Genomic DNA, 18,664 nt, shown 5'->3' with positions numbered 1-18,664 from the left:
GCGCTACTGCTATACCTAAAACCGGCGCTACTGCTAGGCTTTTTCTTAGTAGTGATTCTTTCAACATCTATTGGTCGTAAACCACTTGCATCGTGACAGGTAGCCTCCTTGGCGCCAAGGAGCCTATAAGCGCGACGCGCCGACGCCATATGCATGGGCCGGCACACCTGGAGAGGGTGTTCCCGTGGTCCTTGAAGAAGAGAATATGCTCCAACCCAGGGTCCAACTCAGGGTCCGGGTCCGGGTCCAACTCAGTTTTTTGTAGACATAGCCTGTAATGTGATACTTTTTTTTGCTATATACTCGTTAGAGAGAGATACTTCGCATGTGAGTTTTGCCAATATTTGGTGTCTAGTAGGTCTCGTGCCATGCTGGCATGCTTAGTCAGCAACACGTATGTATCCAAACGTTATTTGAACCATATTTGAACAAGGATGCCAAGTATTGGAATGAGTTCGGTACACTTTTTAAGTTCACGTGCCAAAGTAAACATCTATGCCTAGTTTAAGCATCACTGGTGTAATTATCTCTTGATAGTCTAGTTCAATCTATAGTCTATATTCGAATCTTCCATTCCCTCGATCCACTATCATTTAAATGATGATTGGGCCGTACCAACCTTCACTTAGAGGAAGCAAACATCTGGGACACCAACGTGCGATGTGTGTGTCGATGCACCCATGCTGATGAGCATTCTTTCAACATCTATTGGTCGTAAACCACCTGCATCGTGACAGGTAGCCTCCTTGGCGCCAATGAGCCTATAAGCGCGACGCGCCGACGCCATATGCATGGGCCGGCACACCTGGGAGAGGGTGTTCCCGCGGTCCTTGAAGTAGAGCATATGCTCCAACCCAAGGTCCGGGTTCGCCCCGCCCTCAAAGCTAAGCCTGATCGTTGACACGATGACGATGGTCTGGCCCGTGAAATTGTAGCACGTATCGAGCTCACCTGAGGGCGGGCCGTTGTGTTCTTTAGGGTGGCCCTTAGTTGCCACATTGGTGATTCTCAAGATTACACAAAAAATCTCAACTGCAAACATAAAGCAGTAAGCAAACATAATCCTATAATGCATTCTCAAAGTAAAACAAGATCAAAAGCCATTCTCAAAGTAATACATAAACGGTCGGAAACCACGGAATACAGAACGAATGAAAGCGATCATGCGTGGTTGATCAGACGGCGCGCGTGCGTTTACCCCTGGGGAGGCTGCTGCCGGAGCTGCGGCTGGGCCATCGTGATCCCGCCGGCGCTTGCCGGAATCTGCTCGTCTTCCATGGGTGTGGCGGCGGCGGACTTTGTGCGGAGGACTATGAAGGAGGTGAGCGCGAGCGCTGTGGCAACGAGGGTGAGCCCGGCGCCGCCGGCAAAGATGCCTCCCATGGGGACGTAGCAGAGCCCGAGCCCTGGCGAGTCCCACGTCCCGGGGGCGTTCCACGCCGCGCCGATCACCAGCAGGCCGAGTGCGAACACCGCCGCGATCCTGCATGCACGCTTTAGTAAGGAGTGGTTCGTCACCAGGCGCGAGTGTGCTCCGATCCCGCGAGCTGTCGCTTGTCGGGCTGACGATGGGTTGACGACTCACCATGAGAAGACGGCGCAGATGACGCCGACGACCCGGGATGGGGCGGCGCCGGAGCTGGAGTTGTAGTAGAATCCGCAGCAGCCGCTGCCGACCGCGAAGGTCGTCTGGGCCAGGATCAGGAAGATGGACGCGCACACCCCAAGCCCCAGCGCAGGGTTCGGCGGGAACAGGCACACCCCTTGATACAGGTACACGTCCGACCGCTGCCAGTGTATACATAGAGTGAGAAGAGCATACTCCCATAGAGTTTGGACAAGGACGACATAGAGTAAGAAGAGCACACAAATCTTTCACGGTAAGAAAAATGCAAAATAAATATATATGTAGTTCTACTATACTACAGTTGAACAAATCACGGAGATATGACGGCTAGCATCCTACGGTGAGCTTTGTGCCCTCGGCAGAAAACCCTAGGATGGCACTCAGCACCCCGAGAGGGCCGACGATCGAGGACACGATGATCATCTTCTGGTCCATTTTCATGGCCACTGCTCTCATAGAATCTTGACCTCTTTCGAGTTGTAGTCCACAGGCGTGCACCCGTGTTTGTTTATATAGAGAGAGCTCCAGCACATGCAACCTACTCCTACGTACGTGCTTACGATATTGCTACGTAACCTTTCCTCCATCCCGCGTGAATTCAGCTGGGTGGGGCCCCTCCCTTGATTTCATCCAATCAAAAATTGCCCCCTGAGACCTTACGTAAATTACGTATGAATCTGTACGTAGGTGTAGCAAAACCCGTATGTCACTTTTTTTTGAACATCAGTGTAAACGCAAGCGCTCATACATGCGCGCATACACTCATCCTTATGAACGCACACACACACATCCTATCTCTATGAGCACCTCCGAGAGACTAAGCCGACATGTTATCTTGAAATTTAAGAAGTCACCGTAGGCGCCTCGTCGTCGACGGGAACGTCTCCTCCCACTGAAAGCGCATCGCCGGAAATCCTGAAATAAATCCAGAAATAATGCAAGCACCAGGACTTGAACCCTAGTGGGCTAAAGATACCACTGTCCCTCTAACTATCCAACTACAAGTTGGTTCGCAAACCCGCATGTCACTACCAAGGGGAACTTGTGTGGCGACCTTTCTTTATTACGTCTTTTTCCGTTTTCTTTTTCTGTCTGCGGGCCTAATTGTAAAAGTTCATGATCTCATGAAAACCTACCTTGTTGGAAGTTGACAAGATAAACAGCTTCGACGTTACCTAGAACCTTTGCACGTACGAAGCTGTAGGTTATTTTTTTAGATCAAAGAACACACTTATTATCATTAACATCGGCTGCGACGGCAACAAAGGCAAGCTTTTGAAACTCCGCTTGGGCAAATGGGCATAGGCCGGCCGAACGACTTGGCTGTTGTCTTTAGCTCACAAGCCGATTACACAAAGATATCACCAACACACGTAAAATGAAAAAATTAGGCATAAACTCCTATCATATATATACTATATAATTGACGGTGTGTTGCAACGGGATCATAAATATTTCAGTGTTAGCAATGTTTTTTTTTAAATCCACCCATATATTGATCAAATAACAAGAGTCTTACAATCGTTCATTATATAGTTAGGCACGCAGGGCGGAACAAAGTTACACAGTAAACCATCAGACCTGCTATCGAAACTAAATTTAGCTATCCATGAGCCGCCTTGTTTGCCTGCCTATTAATCTTAACAATCTTGAGATCAACAATAAACTTGGAGGCGCTGATGGCTTCCACTTTTAGATCCACATAAGGCGACCGGTCAACATTTTCCTTCGCTAGGAAAGAAGCAGCAAAGAGCAGTAAGTATCCAAGATAATTGGTTTGTGAAGAGAAATACCAATGTACAGCCCGGCGAGGCACACACGAAGTTCCGCCTCCTCCTCTCCGGAGCACACTCGAATAAAATCCCAAGAAGACACCAGGATTTCTCCCAGATGATTCTTTGCGACAACCCCAATGCTAGCGGATCTCAAGCTCTCCACACTAGCATCAGCATTTATCTTAATATACTCCGGCTCCGGAGCCTTCCAAACAGCACGATCATTTTCTTCTCGCGGACTAAAATTCTCCCCATTCCCCATCACCCCCTTCCCTTTGGTGCTTAGGTCCACTTGCACATGAGCGTTGGAAGTCGAGAAAGTCTTCCAATAATTTTTCATGAAGATAACAGACGCATTCACTCACTGATTCTTTCCCTCTTCCAAAAATCAAATCGTTCCTCAAATGCCAAGCTCTCCAGAACATAAATAACACTTGCTCGCGTACCGGATACCCCGATTGGTCAAGCAGGATGAGAAGCCAGTCCAGCCCCGTAAATCTGAATAACTCCTCCCCGGAATATTTCACACATCCCCCAAGGCGATACGCAAAGCACACGCCTTAGGGCAGGTCACCAGGGCATGGAAAATATTTTCATCCTAAACACCACATATAGTGCACAGAACGGAGACTGTTTTGTGGTGAGCTACTATATTCACCTGAACCGCCAAACTGTTGGTCGCAGCTCTCCAAGCAAAAATTCTAATTTTTTGCGGAACCTTAGTCTTCCAAATAACATCACACAATCTTCTTTCCTCATTAACAGCAGCACTAGTTATTCCTGTCTCGGCCCCTGTTGCCCTTGAGATTTAAGGCCAGTCTGTACGCACTTTTAACAGAGAACATATCACTTTTCTCATAGTGTCAAGCAACTAGATCACCCTCTACCACAGACTGAATGTGTAGGTTTAGGATCTCTTCGGCATCATGATGAAATAAAGAATGCCTAATCAAATTTTCATCCCATCTTCTCGTCCCACTCATAAATAATACAGACACCCACTTTAGTCTAGTTCGATACTTTTTAGCTATAATTTTTAGCCCCAAATTCCTTGGGAGCCAGTTATCTCTTCAAATGTTAACATTTTTACCATCGACCACTCTCCATATGATCCCTTGTTTTAAAAGTTCCAGACCATGCATGATACCTTGCCAATTCACGGACGTGGCTTGTGGGAATATTGTATCCAAGATATGACCATTGGGATAATACTTTGCTTTTAAAATCTTAGCACACAACGAGTCTGGGTACACCAATAAACACTAGGCCTATTTAGCTAAGAGTGCTTGTTTAAATAACCTTAGGTCACGGAACCCCATGTCTCCTTGTCCTTTGGTTATGTTAGTTTGTCCCAGGCTAACCAGTGTGTTTTCCTCCTATCCTCTTCGTCTCCCACTAGAAGTTTCTTATAATCTGAGCTAGCTCCTCACATAACGAGACTAGAAATTTAAAAAGTCCCATGGCATAAAGTGGTAGCGCTTGCAAAACAGCCTTGATTTGAGATTCCTTTATACCACTAGAAGCATACTTTTCAATCTATCTGACGCTCTTTTTAAAGCCTTATCATTGGTCATCTGGAATTTCCCAACCTTCATTCTACCCTCTGGCACTGGTAGACGAAGATACTTATCCTCAAAACCTTCAACAGTAATATATAGAATAACCACCGTGGACACCTGATCCTCCATACTACACTTTTTACCAAGTTTAATGGGCACTTATCCAGACTAAGAAGCTGATCGGTTCCTTTCTCATAATCCGAAAAAATAGTTTTAACAGTTAAGGTTTGGTCAATGGACCCCTTAATAAAGAGGAGGCTATCATCCGCAAATAAAAGGTGAGATATAGTAGGCCCATGTCTGTTTAGCTTAAACTCTTTAAGAGCACCTTTCTCACAAGTGTTCTTCAACAACAAAGAGAGAGCCTCAGCCACAAATAGAAACAAATAAGGAGATAAAGGACCCCCTTGCCTGAGTCCACATGATGGGTAAAAAGGTTCCAATAGTTGTCTGTTAAACCTCACCGAAAACTTCACAGAATTAACACAAGTCATAATCCAATTAATCCATGTTGGCACAAAACCAAGAGCCCCAAGCATACTTTTAAGAAATTGCCAGTCCACACGATCGTATGCTTTTGCCAAGTCCAACTTGTATGCGCAAAACTCTCCATGCTTATCTTTCAATGTACTCAGCGAGTGAATACATTCAAAAGCAATAAGCGCGTTATCAGAAATTAACCGCCCGGGGATAAAAGGCACTCTGAGTGGGAGAAATCATACCATTCAGGAGAGGTCTCAGCCTATTCACCAGACACTTTGATATAATTTTATAGATGATATTGCACAGGCTGATCTGTCTAAAGTCTTTGATGGACTGGGGGTTTTTCACTTTAGGAATAAGAACAATAGTGGTGTCATTTATACCATCGGGCATAACACCAGAGGTAAAGACCTGCTGGACTGCTCTTACAATATCCTCCTTTACTAATCACCAACTTCTCAGAAAAAATCTAGCCGGAAAACCATCCGGGCTACGAGCCTTTAGCGGACCAATCTGGAAGGGGGCATTACTAATCTATTCATCTGAAAAAGTTTTGCAGAGCTCCGCATTCATATCATCATTGATGAGAGGTTTCACAATTGAAATGATACGAGAAGGGTCAACATTAGAGTCACATGTATACAGATGCTGAAAAAACGTATTAGTGATACATTTGATTTCTTCCATATTCTCTGTAAGAGACCCATCATTCCTCTTGAGGGCAGAAATATTATTTTTCTTCGCTCTCCACGAGGCCTTTCTTCGGAGAAAACTTGTATTACGACCCCCACCCCAATATCTTTTGTCAATACATGACTTCTGCTTCCACATGGTTTCTTCCTTAATAAGAAGCTCGTCCATCTCCAGAAGAGTTTCCTTTCTCTCCAAAACAGCTGCCTTATCACTTCTATTATACAGAACATTCAATCTTTTGCAGGCAGCGTTAAGTCTTTTGGGGAGATAATCAATGTGAACCCTGCTCCGGGAATGCAGGGATTTCATTAATTTATCCAAATTACTTGCCACATCCTGAAGGTCCCTTACTTGCGTACTTTTATTCCATCAATTTCTAATGTGCTCATCCAATCCCTTACTCTCCCGCTCCCAATATGATTCATATCTCATATGTTTATTAAAAGAAACATTAGGCCGGTTGCCCAACAACTGAATGTATAGAGGATAGTGGTCTGACCTGGAAGATATAATATGTGAGACCTTGCAATGGGGATACAAAGCAGACCATTGAGGACATGCCACCGCCCGATCAAGCCGTACCTTCACGTTGCGATTTCCTTCTTGTTATTATCATAGATCCATGGCAATCCATGAAAGCCCAAATCAAAAAGGATACATTTAGAAAGAATCTCCCGGAAGTTTGCCATGAGATTAGAAGACCTCGTCGAGAAAAATGCTCATGCTGCCACATTGCTTCATTCAAAATCACCCACCAGACACCATGGCCCAGAACCAAGAGATTTTACCCATCGTAGGAGCTCCCACATGACATACCTTTGACATGCTTTCGGTTCTCCATAAACGAAAGTGCATCTCCATTTTGAACCATCACTATTAGAGATATACATATCAATAAAATGCTCACCAAATTTGTTTAACTCCATGGTGAAGCACTCATCCCAAAACACAGCTAAGCCACCACCTTTACCTTTAACTGAAACAGTAAACACACTTTTCATGCCCAACCGATACCGCAAACTCTCAACATATTCTTTATTTTGCCTTGTTTCGGAAAGAAAGATAATGTTGGGCTGGTAAGATTTATTGAGACAGACTAGTTCTTGAACTGTACGAGGCCGACCCAGCCCTCGACAGTTCCAGTTAAGCATTTTCATGGCTCCTGACGGGCGACATTAGACGCGCCGATCAGTTGACCGACAGCCCCCCGGGTCAGTTGCTACCTTTGTAGACACCCCATCCTCTTTTCCTTCCCCCACAGACTCTCTCCTCTGACCCTGAACTTCCTCCTCTCCCCCATCTACCTCTTTCGTTACATGAATCATAATTCCCATCTATATCTACATCAGCCTCCACTCTCTCCCCACACACTTTCTTACAAACTCGAAGAACCACACCGGCTCCCCTACCCTCAAACCTCTCAGAACTAATACTATCAAAACTAAGAACAAGGTCTTGGCCTTCCAAACATCTTTTCTTGTTGCCCGCTGAGCTCTCTAGAATATCAGCGAAAGCGGCCTTGCGACCGGAAAGGTCGCTGCCACTGTTCGGTGGGGTTGGGACCCCGAACTGTACGTGTTTCACACGCGCCGCCTGAACGATGGCCCGTTCCTCCTGCTCCTCTCTATGAAGCCTTTTCCAGCGCGCCAACTTCGTCGAGCCACCGGAGGCAGGCAGGCCCTGTTGGCAACCCCCGGCAAGCACGTCCATCTTGGTGCCCAGCCGAGCGTCAGCTCCATGTTGAGCAGTCACTCCCTCCCCCAATGTTAATCTTGTCAAACGTATACATTTAAGATCCTCATGCACATTATGCAGCACTGTTGACTTTTTTGCGGTTAAATCATTTTTCTTCTTCATCATCCAATGTGATTCGAAAATGTTTCGTAGAAATATTACTCCATGAATTATGAAGAACATTGTCGTTACAGTACTCTTGATTAGACATACTTGTTTAATTACTCTAGTGATTCAGAGTTCAGACTACCAAAAGTTAAAAGAGTAGTGGTACCACGGCTGATGTGGCTACTCCCGTATGAATGATGTTACACAGACGACTTCTATACCACGACGAAGATTGAGCCATACATATAATAAACGCGTTCATTTTCCTTTTATTTCTTATCCCCACTTTAAGAATGCACCTAATGAAAGTTTACGATGTTGGATTCTAATATCCCACAGCAAAGCGCGTGGGGGTATCATCTACTCTCTCCGTTTCTAAACATTTATCTTTCTAGACATTTCAAATGGACTATAACATACGGATCCAGAGTCTAGATTTATCAAAAACGCTCTTATACTATGGGATGAAGGGGTTAGTCAGTTGTTGAAGTCTGTAGAAAGACAAATATTTGGGAAGTAAACCACGTAAGCTAGGCCCCAACGTAACTAGGCTGATCTGGACCATCTGTGCCTCTCCACCTTGTTCAATCGTGGCCGTTCGTTATCTGAATGGGTGTCAACTGAATGACGACAGAGTATCAGGTTCAGTTTTGGACCTCACACGCCGCCCCCTCCGCCCTCTCCTCCCGCCGCCCCGCCGGCGGCGCCCCCATCGCCTGCTCGTAGTGCCCCAGGGGGAGGCGCCGCTTGCCTTCGCCCAGGCCCAGGCGCTCTCCAGCCCCATCAGGCCTCCCTCCGCGCGGTCGCTGCGTCGCGGCAGCGGGCCACAGATCGCGCCGCCGGCGCCTCACATCTCCTCCCCCCCTGCTTCTGCTCCGGCGGTGGTCGCGAGGCGTGGCGGCTCCTGATCCGGCCCTGGAACCGGTAGGACGAGGAGGGTTGTCCACGGAACTGCGCAACGACGCCGCGCCGTACGGCCTCGGCGGCCCAGCGACGCCACAGGCACGCACCCTTGGTAACTCGATTTTCTGCCCTGTTTTTCCATTTGTCTGGCTCGTGGATATCACCTCACTGTCATGTGCCGCCGTGGCTTGCCGACCAAATTGGTTTGTCACAATTTCATAAATTTGCAGGCTGATATATAGAATTAGAACTACTGTTAGGCTAAGATACTGGGCTTTCTAATGTTGGGAAAACAAGTGTGTCTTCAAATGCAGCTAGCTTAAAAATGCGTCTTCAATGGCATTGTGGTGATCTAGGAATTGACGTTGGATATTTAGTATTTAGTCAGGTAATATGCTTGAAATCTATGTTCGGTCGATAGCATTGTGAGTAGGTTGTCGACTTGTCCACCTAGTTATGGGAGTAAAGCTCTGTTTTCAGGTTTTTCTTGTGATTGCTGAAGTCATGAATCAAGGAGAAAAAACTTGATAACTTTGTATCAGGTCGGAGGCAACCGAGCCCATGATTTAGTGAATTAATAATGGCGCTGTGTAATGTTTTGGGCTCAGCAGATCTGAAATTGTGGGCACTATTCCATTCCCCCTTAACCCCTAGCTACCATGGTTTGCATTTGGATTGTAAACAGAGAAGGAGTGACTTCATTCTTATCTCACTGACAAATAACAGATAGTGTTTCAGTTGATCAGTTACCGCTCAATTTTTTGGTAAAAGCCACACAAATCAAAAGGGCACTTTATTTCCTAGAAAAAAACATGGACTGTTATTGTCAAGATGGGTGTACCACAGTCTTGTTTGCTCTTTTCCGACATTCTTTTCTATAACTGATTAGGATCCTTAATCATGTTGGTGGTCACTTAGGCAGTTTCACTTTTAAGTTTGGAGTTGTACTCTGATGTAAGAGACTGTCTGAAACCTTGGACCGTCTTAGCTCGCATTATAGGTGATTTTGATTAAAGGATAATTTGTATATTTACTGGCAGATCTGTACATTGTTTAGTACAAGTTCTCAAATGTGCAATTTGTATTGACTGTTCAATAGTTCTTCTGAATTTTTTTTTTGTGGGATTGCAGGCAGAAGTAGCAGTTGTGCCAAATTCTACATTCGTATATGATATTTATTAATAGGAGGTATCAGTGGTGGGCTGATCCCTTGGGAGAATGGAAGGCAATAACCTTCGGATGACAATCCACTCCCATGGCGGCGACATCAACCACAGCCACGGTCACACCGCTGTTAATCCACCTACTGCGCGGCGCCACCGACCACGCGTCTGTAGCCGCCACCCACGCAAAGCTGCTCAAGGTCGGCACCGCCTCCGCCGTCTCTTCTTGCAACCACATCATCGCTGCTTACTGTCGATGCGGCGTCACTGCCCGCGCCCACGACCTGTTCGATGGAATGCCCGAGCGGGACGTCATCTCCTGGACAGCCCTCATGTCTGGGTACTCTAGCACCGGCCGACCCCGCCTGGCTGTTTCCCTCCTCCGTGACATGTCTCACAGCGGCGTGCCACCGAATGCCTTCACCTTCTCGACTGCCGTCAGCGCATGCGCACGCCTTGCTGATGCTGGACTTGGGCGGAAAGTGCATGCCCGTGCTGAGGTCGAGGGCTACGCATCTGATGCTGTTGTTGCCACCGCGCTCGTTGACATGTATGGCAAGGCCGGAGATGTGGAGGCTGCACGTGCAGTGTTTGATGGTATGGCTGCTCCGGCGAGGAATGCGGTTTCATGGGGCTCGATGCTGTCTGTATATGCGCAGAATGCGCTTGGGCGTGAGGCCATCCAACTTTTCGCTGAGTTCAGAACCAAAGGTAATTTCATGGCGCCCAACCACTTCATGCTGTCAAGCGTTGTGAATGCGTGTGCAGGCGTTGGGCGGCTTGGAGTTGGCAAGTCTGTGCATGGAACTGCCCTTCGGTTTGGGCATGGATGTAATGGCGTGATTGTTGTGGCCTTGGTTGACATGTACTCCAAGTGTGGATTCTATGAGTACTCAAGAAAGTTGTTTGACAGGATTGAGCATCCATCGGTCATCTGCTATACCTCCATCATTGTGGCAGCAGCAAAGTATGGTCTTGGGAGATGCGCACTCACTTTTTTCAATGAGATGATCGATCGGGATGTGCAACCGAACAGTGTTACACTGCTTGGCGTCATGCATGCTTGCAGCCATTCAGGTCTTGTTGACACTGGCCTCCATCTCCTCCACTCCATGCAGAGCAAATATGACATCCATCCATGCGCCAGCCACTATACTTGTGCGGTTGACATGCTTGGCCGGGCAGGACGGCTCGAGGAGGCATTTGAGCTGGCCAACGAAGCGCAAGTTGAAGGCCGTGATGCCCTCATGCTGTGGAGCTCATTGCTGTCCGCTTGCCGGACACATAGGCGCTTAGATCTAGCCACCAGGGCTGCCCACAGAGTGTCAGAGTTCAACCAAGATGTAGCAGGTGCACTGGTAGTGATGTCAAACGCATACACTTCAGCCGGCCAGACTGACAATGCTGCTGCTGTATGGTCGAACATGAGGCGACGAGGCATACAGAAAGATCCTGGGTGCAGCTGGATTGAGATAAAGGACATACCCTACGTGTTCTACGCTGGATTGGTATCACCCTCCGGTGCAAGGGCAGGTGAAGTGATGATGTTGCTTGATGAGTTAGAGGGTAAGATGCGGGAGAAGGGTTACAAGGGTGGACTAGGTAGTAGCAGAGTCTTTGATGCTCATGAGGAGGATGGAGAGGACGGGAAAGGCGAGATGGTTGGAGTGCACAGTGAGTTATTGGCTTTGGGGTTTGGTTTGCTGGTTATCCCCAAGGGGATGACCATCAGGGTGATGAAGAACCTGAGGATGTGCTGTGACTGTCATGACGCGTTCAAGCTCATAAGTGACATTATGGAGCGCGAGTTCGTTGTGAGGGATCTGAATAGATTCCATCACTTCAAGATGGGGTCATGTTCTTGCAATGACTACTGGTGATTCAAGGCTGAAATCAAAGTGATTGTCAACTTTATGATACAGAAGGAAAACAACTTTTCTCCGAAGAGAATTTCTCAGTTTTCAAATCTGTCAGCAGCAACATTTTTCAGAAGGAAAACAACATTTTTCCACAAGAAAGTCAAAGGGCGATGTCAAAATGTTAGAGCGCAAACCAATCTTGATATTCTTCCAAAGGGAGTCAGTGGCAAGATTTTGTTGACCATAGTCTCCATAGGCCTGGACTTATCACATTTGCACATTATGAGTCTGACCTAATCCAACAGATCATTTGAATTCTTTTTAGAAGATATGCAACTCATCTTACAGAACCCAAAAGGTTAAAGTTGTGGACTGTAAGGAACTGGATTGTCTCTGGCTTTTGGCACTTCATAATTCATACTCTGGTATGGTGTCCAACATGAGTATCTCATTGTTCTTTAAGAGTATTTCAGTTGAGTTACAAATCTTATGACAGGTAGGGACAATCTCTTTAAATTATTCATCTAATCATGGAGGTACTTACATGCCTTTTACTAGTTCTGTTGTTTGCCAGGGCCGGGCCGGCAAAACTAGGAACCCTGTGCCAAACTATAATGACAGACCCAGTGCATAGAAGCTCCCACACAAGGTGGGGTCTGGGGAGGGATTATAGGAACCTAGTCTTACCCCTGCAAAGTGCAATGCAGAGAGGCTGGTTCGAACCCAGGACCTCTTGGCACAAGTGGGGAGGACTTCACCACTGTGCCAAACTATAATACGGGCCCTAATTAATCTAAGTGCAAAATCTTCTTTGAAAAAATCACCAAAGAAATCCATAAAACTTAATCACAAGAACTAAAACCATGTAGCTTAATCTCCCAATTTATATTTGGTTTACTACTCCCTCCGTCCGGGTTTATTAGGCCTAAAGACAACTTCTCTTAGACCAAGACACATAATAATTTGCTCACATTAATTCTTCAATTCCACTCTCAATGCACTCTCTCACATGCATGCAGCCAATGAAAAAGCACGCATGAAGTGTATTAATTTCCCATTCATGGCACCAACAACAATGGCTTTCAATGCAACCAATGAAATGGTTGCACGCATGCACCTTTCCAAAGCGAGGCCTTATAAAAAGGGACATGCTTGTGATGCTAAGAGGCCTAATAAACCCGGACGGAGGGAGTACTTTACTATTCTTGATTGAAAGTTGTCATCATAAGTGACAGGAAAAAGATTAATCAGGAGTGAGCACGGTAGTACCAGTTTAGACGAATCAATTAAACAGGTGTCCCTCTGGTCCCTGGGCATCCGCTGAGCAGGCCTATGTTTAGAATCCAGGGGCCCTGATGGTGTAGGCCTATTTGTGCGGATGCGCTGAACTGACCACAGGCTTTGGAAAAATTCGGGGCCCCTAGAAAGTTGGGGCCCTGTGCCGTCCGCACAGGCTGGATACCCCTCGGCCCGGCCCTGTTTTTTGCTATCCCTGGTGCTATGTAGCTTTTGGTCTTGCCCTGCTGAATCGTAACTATGGCTTGATGCCTTAGTTTGATCTTTAGGAATAATCCTGAGTGGTCGCGTCAAATGCCCCGTGATTGTGAATATCTGCATTTTTTTAAGGTTTAGACTGGGGAGTGTATTTATTGTTTATTTGTGACGACAGGATTGACATTTTTAAGCTTGCTTTACTGCTAAGTACGTTATGTTGATATAATCTCGAGGTGCTAAATATATCGTATATCATTTGAGCATAAAGATACATTCAGATGAGTAAGGAGTCTAACCCATGTGCCTTGTGAGTGATGTCACATTGTTCATCAGCGAACTCGAGGCACATAGCACCGCATGTTTTATGTAGCTTGTGCTGATTGGTCCAACTAATCCTGATGTCTTATTGCGTGATTAGTTGTTATGATGGGAATATTGAATTTTATTTTCCTTGAGCTTAATTACACAGTACACAGATAATCTCGATCGGATATTAGTTTTGTTGTTGGTCTCAAACTCTGAATGAGTGACCGCGTGTGGTTTCTGGCAGGGTTAAGAAGGTAACCACCAAAATGTCTGAGAAAGTGGCAGCTGTAACACTGTTATTTTGAGTTGTGAAGAGTAATGGATATTCTACAAGCTCATCAGCTAACTCAAAAGGCTGGCGAGAGGTTTCAGCCTATTACCTGGAGAGATTGTTGTTGCTTCCCTTCGCAGGTTTGGTGTGTGATCCCCTTTTTATGCCATACTTAAGGCCTACACTAAAAATAGTTATTACTGCTGCTTCTCCTCATAGAAGGCTGTCATGATAGTCGAGCTATCAGCTACTGCAGTCATATGCATAAACGCAGACAAATTTAGATGAAACCAAAGCCCTATTCGGCAGTCATCCAACTCCATGGAGTGCACGGAGCGACCCTTCGGCCACTCCGAGAAAGCAGGCTGCGGCCCGCTCCGCTCCGGCACGGAGCTGCGGAGCGGAGAGCTGCCAAACGGGGCGCAAGATTATTCTCGTACTAGTGCTGTATAAGCCAATATGTTCTCTTGCAAACTTGCAGACTAGCCTTTCCATATTGTTTTGGTGGTTGTTCATGAAAAATGTTGGGTGCATTGCTGAAGTTCAACAACATGATTTTCTGGTATGTGGAAGCCTAACTCTGTCAGCTGACTCCTTTCTTGCATAGGTTCTTCCGTTCTTTGGCCATCACTCCGTTTCATTGCGGCCTATGTTGAACACGGTGTTGGTGCCACTTGTGCATTGTACTATGTATGCGCCAAAGAGCTTACACTGGTGGTCACATCGGATAGATGGATGCATTGCATGCAGTACTGCTGGCAAGGTAGCTACAACTTGTGGCGATGGAGCCAGCCACCATGTAGAAGCTTCCAAGGCAGACACATGCCGGAATTAACAAAGGTCAACTAGCTAAGATGGATGTACACATGGGTTCCTTTTTTGTGTAGCGCAACGCAGAACTGCAGATAGGTCATTGGTTGCTTAGTTGCTTCACAAAGAGTTAGGTGGATCATGGACGAGGCCCTTCACGTACGGTACAGTGGTGAAGAGTCCATGAATAATGCGATCGCAATATAGTACTACACTGCTATATGGTTATCTAACATACTGGTCGGTGCCTACTGCTTCAACATAATGTAGTTAAATGAATTAATCTTCTCCTTTTTGCGTCCATTGATTCTTGAATATAAGATTAGTGGTGGCAGTTGTTGGCTTGTTGTAGTAGTTGAGGAGTAAATAATTAAGCTCAGCTGGGCATCTCTTTGTGCATGTCTAGTCAGTAGTCAACCATCAGTCTTGACGCGTTCAGATGGCTATATTAATTCAATCCGCCATGAGAGGCGAAAGGTCTCAACTGCTAATTTCTCCCCTGCTTCAGTTTGGGGGGTTGATCCATCTGCTGCTTCGTGGAGTTTGGTTGATCTGATATATCGCTGGCCATGAGTAACTGCTTTGTGAAGCCGACCTCTCGGAGCGAGGGTGAGATCCTCCAGTCGCCCAACCTCAGGAGCTTCGCCTACAGGGAGCTCAGGGCGGCCACTAGGAACTTCCGACCGGACAGCGCCCTCGGTGAAGGTGGCTTCGGGGTGGTATTCAAGGGGTGGGTCGACGAGACCACCTTTGCCCCGCCCAGCGGCAACGAGACTGGCATGCCAATCGCTGTTAAGAAGCTCAACCAGGAAGGCATCCAGGGCCACAGGGAATGGCTGGTCAGTGCTCACTACCAATCAATCCCAATTCATTCATCTCTTCAGCTCTCCAAATTTCTGAATACATTATTATCGAATAATATGTTCTTAGTTTCTGAATCTCATGTGCAGGCTGAAGTGAATTACCTTGGACAACTGTCGCACCCCAATCTGGTGAAGCTCCTAGGGTACTGTCTCGAAGACGTGCAGCACCTACTTGTCTATGAGTTCATGCCACGCGGAAGCTTAGAGAACCATATGTTCAGGAGTAATTACTAACTAGCCTTATTCTAGCGTTCCATTGATCAGTTAACACCTTCCAAATTAGTTACTACCGAGGATGAAAGATTAGTTAGTGGGATATAATAACAAGTTTGGTTGAATGATGATGTAGGGGGCTCACATTTCCAGCCACTGTCATGGAATCTGAGGATGAATGTTGCTCTTGGGGCAGCCAAGGGGCTCGCGTTTCTACATAGCGACAAGGCCAATGTCATCTACCGTGATTTCAAGATGGGAAATGTTCTTCTTGATTTGGTATGTTTCTGTTCTTTCCTTCTAATTTGCTGATTTTTTTTTGTTCAGTACCTTATTAATGCTAACTGTGTTGACTGATGGATTTCAGAGCTACAACGCAAAGCTGTCTGATTTTGGGTTGGCAAGGGATGGGCCAGCTGATGATAAGAGCCATGTCTCTACAAGGGTCATGGGCACATATGGATATGCAGCCCCTGAATATCTTGATACAGGTAAAATACTTAAATTAAAGTAAATTAAATGAACACATAGCTTAATTCGTCTTCAAAGCCATGATCAGATGTTTTTTTTTGAATTTTAACCATGATCAGATGTAGCATCGATTATATTCATCGTATGCTTGGTATCGCTGAAACGGTTTTATTTTCTTCTGTTAAACCTTCGAGCATGATAGTTTGCTTGTCAGGGTTGAATGATGATGTTGTTAAGCAGTAGGTATGGTATATGAACCACTATGAGATAAATAACACTATTAAAATTCTTGAGCTGGTGCTGAGGACGCCATATACTCATATTAGTTAGGTGCAACACAACTTCTCCAAAAAAGTTATGGTTTCAGACCTGACTGGACCCCTTCACCACATGCGCTAAACCTTTTGATTAATTAAGTATCACAGCCATCTGCATCGGTATATGCACTTTAATTTAAGGGAGTAGCAGGTGATTGATCCATAAAGGAGTCCATGTACTTTGTACCAACAGGTCAATGGCGGCCCTAACTTGTTCTTTAGTTGATGAGCTGTTTAATGTAATACTCATATAATCTTGCTAATGCGAGTACACTAATCCATGGTGGTTCATTGTCTTCTCCTCTGTAGCATCTGAATACGAACAAGGAAAAAAATGATCTTGATGTCTATCGAAACTGAACCACTAGATGGAGCATCTAGTTGGACTGCTTATCTACTACTAGTCCTGTCTGAACCTTTGCTTTAACAGGGCATCTGACGACGAAGTGCGACGTGTACAGCTTCGGCGTGGTGCTGCTGGAGATGTTGTCCGGCCGGCGCGCCCTGGACAAGAACCGGCCGGCCGGCGAGCACAAGCTGGTGGAGTGGGCATCGCCGTACCTGACAAGCAAGCGCCGCATCTCTCAAATCCTGGACGCGCGGCTGGGCGGGCAGTACCCCCTTGGCAGCGCGCAGAAGGCTGCCGCGCTGGCGCTCAAGTGCATCTCTGTCAACCCGAAAGCCCGGCCAAGGATGGAGCAGGTGGTGGCAGCGCTGGAGCAGCTCCAGGACGACAAGGAGACCGTGGTGACTGGTGGAGGCGCCTGCGGCTTCTTCAGGATGTGTGGCGGTGGCAGGCAGCAGCAGCAGCAGCAGACGTAGCCCGGCGCTGCACCGGTGAGCACTGATGAAGGGTTGATTGTAATGAGAGATGATTTATTAGTGCTTCTTGCATTTGCAAATTCAGGGCTTCCATTTTTCCCCGCTTCTTTAGGCAGGATGATGACCAGTGGAGTTTTTGTTCCCGTTAGAAATGAGCTGAAAAATAACATGCAAAAATGTTTTATTTCCATGGTTGAATGGATCAATACTGCATGGTAATCGGACCTGATGTTAATGGCAATCAGTTATGAACTGAACTGTACTATATTTCTAACTGTTTGGTTATCTTGTACTCCCTCTTTAAATTTTTATAAGAGCGTTGTAGTGATCTAAATGCTCTTATAAAAGTTTACAGAGGGAATACAAGTTTCCTCCCAGAAATGCTGAAATTCTACGACCCAGAAATATTTCTCTCATAAGAATTTCTCCGTTTCCAAATTAGTTATTTATATCCCACAAGAAAGTCAAAGGATGATATTGGAGTTGCATAACAAATCTTAACATGTTTCGGAAGTAAGTCAGAAGCAAGATTTTGTTGACCATAGAGATGGACGTTCACATTTGCACACTATGGGTCTGACTCTGACGTAGTCCAACAATCATTTGAATTCCTTTTAGAAGATACTCAACTCATCTTTAAAAAGAGGTTAAAGTGGTGGAGTTTAAGGAACTGGGATTGTGTATGGCTTTTGGCACTTCATAATTTATAGTTAGATTACTACTCCCTCCATTCCAGAATATAAGATGTATTGGTCTCCGTGCAAGTCAACCATTTCAATGTTTGATCAAGATTATAGGATAAAATAACAACATCTGCAATACCTAATAGATAAAATATGAAACTAGTTTTCATGATGGATCAAGTTATATAAATTTCGTATTGTGGATATTGATATATATATTTTCTAAAAACTCGGTCAAACATGCACTCGTTTGACTTTTGAAAAAACAAATACACCTTATATAAAGGAACAGAGGGAGTATCTCGTTATTGTTGAAGGGGAGTGAAGTGCATTGTTGGTCCCTAAACTATTTCAGGGGTGTCATGTAGGTTATCAAACTGTGAAAATCAACATATAGGTCCTCAAAACTGGATGATGTAATGCTCTGAATTTGAAGCTTTAACAGTATGTAGATATAGTCTTGTTCAGATCTTACTGAAGAAGAGAGAGGGTTATTAGGCAGGTTACTTC

General features: G+C 45.7%; 2 protein-coding genes across 4 annotated transcripts; both read left to right on the top strand.

The window, feature by feature from the left end:
* The first annotated feature begins 8,601 nt into the window (after positions 1-8,601).
* LOC123155987 (pentatricopeptide repeat-containing protein At4g15720) lies at positions 8,602-14,540 on the top strand. 3 transcript variants are annotated; one of them, XM_044574163.1, is made up of 3 exons: positions 8,602-8,981; positions 10,014-12,329; positions 13,949-14,540. In XM_044574163.1, the coding sequence occupies exon 2, from the start codon at positions 10,138-10,140 to the stop codon at positions 11,923-11,925; it is 1,788 nt and encodes a 595-aa protein (XP_044430098.1). In that variant the 5' UTR covers positions 8,602-8,981; positions 10,014-10,137; the 3' UTR covers positions 11,926-12,329; positions 13,949-14,540. The 3 variants fall into 3 exon arrangements, with proteins under 3 accessions (XP_044430098.1, XP_044430096.1, XP_044430097.1); XM_044574161.1 differs by having other exon boundaries at positions 8,602-8,994; XM_044574162.1 differs by having other exon boundaries at positions 8,602-8,994; positions 10,014-12,400.
* An 803-nt stretch (positions 14,541-15,343) lies between these two features.
* Positions 15,344-17,728, top strand: LOC123155988 (receptor-like cytoplasmic kinase 176). The gene is made up of 5 exons (XM_044574164.1): positions 15,344-15,624; positions 15,736-15,871; positions 15,998-16,140; positions 16,229-16,352; positions 17,080-17,728. The coding sequence occupies exons 1-5, from the start codon at positions 15,355-15,357 to the stop codon at positions 17,469-17,471; spliced, it is 1,065 nt and encodes a 354-aa protein (XP_044430099.1). The 5' UTR covers positions 15,344-15,354; the 3' UTR covers positions 17,472-17,728.
* Positions 17,729-18,664: the final 936 nt, after the last annotated feature.

The sequence above is a fragment of the Triticum aestivum genome, chromosome 7B (assembly GCF_018294505.1).
Source record: "Triticum aestivum cultivar Chinese Spring chromosome 7B, IWGSC CS RefSeq v2.1, whole genome shotgun sequence".
NCBI lineage: Eukaryota > Viridiplantae > Streptophyta > Magnoliopsida > Poales > Poaceae > Triticum > Triticum aestivum.
The sequence above is the reverse complement of the archived record's forward strand: the minus strand, read 5'-3'. Positions and strand labels throughout refer to the sequence as shown.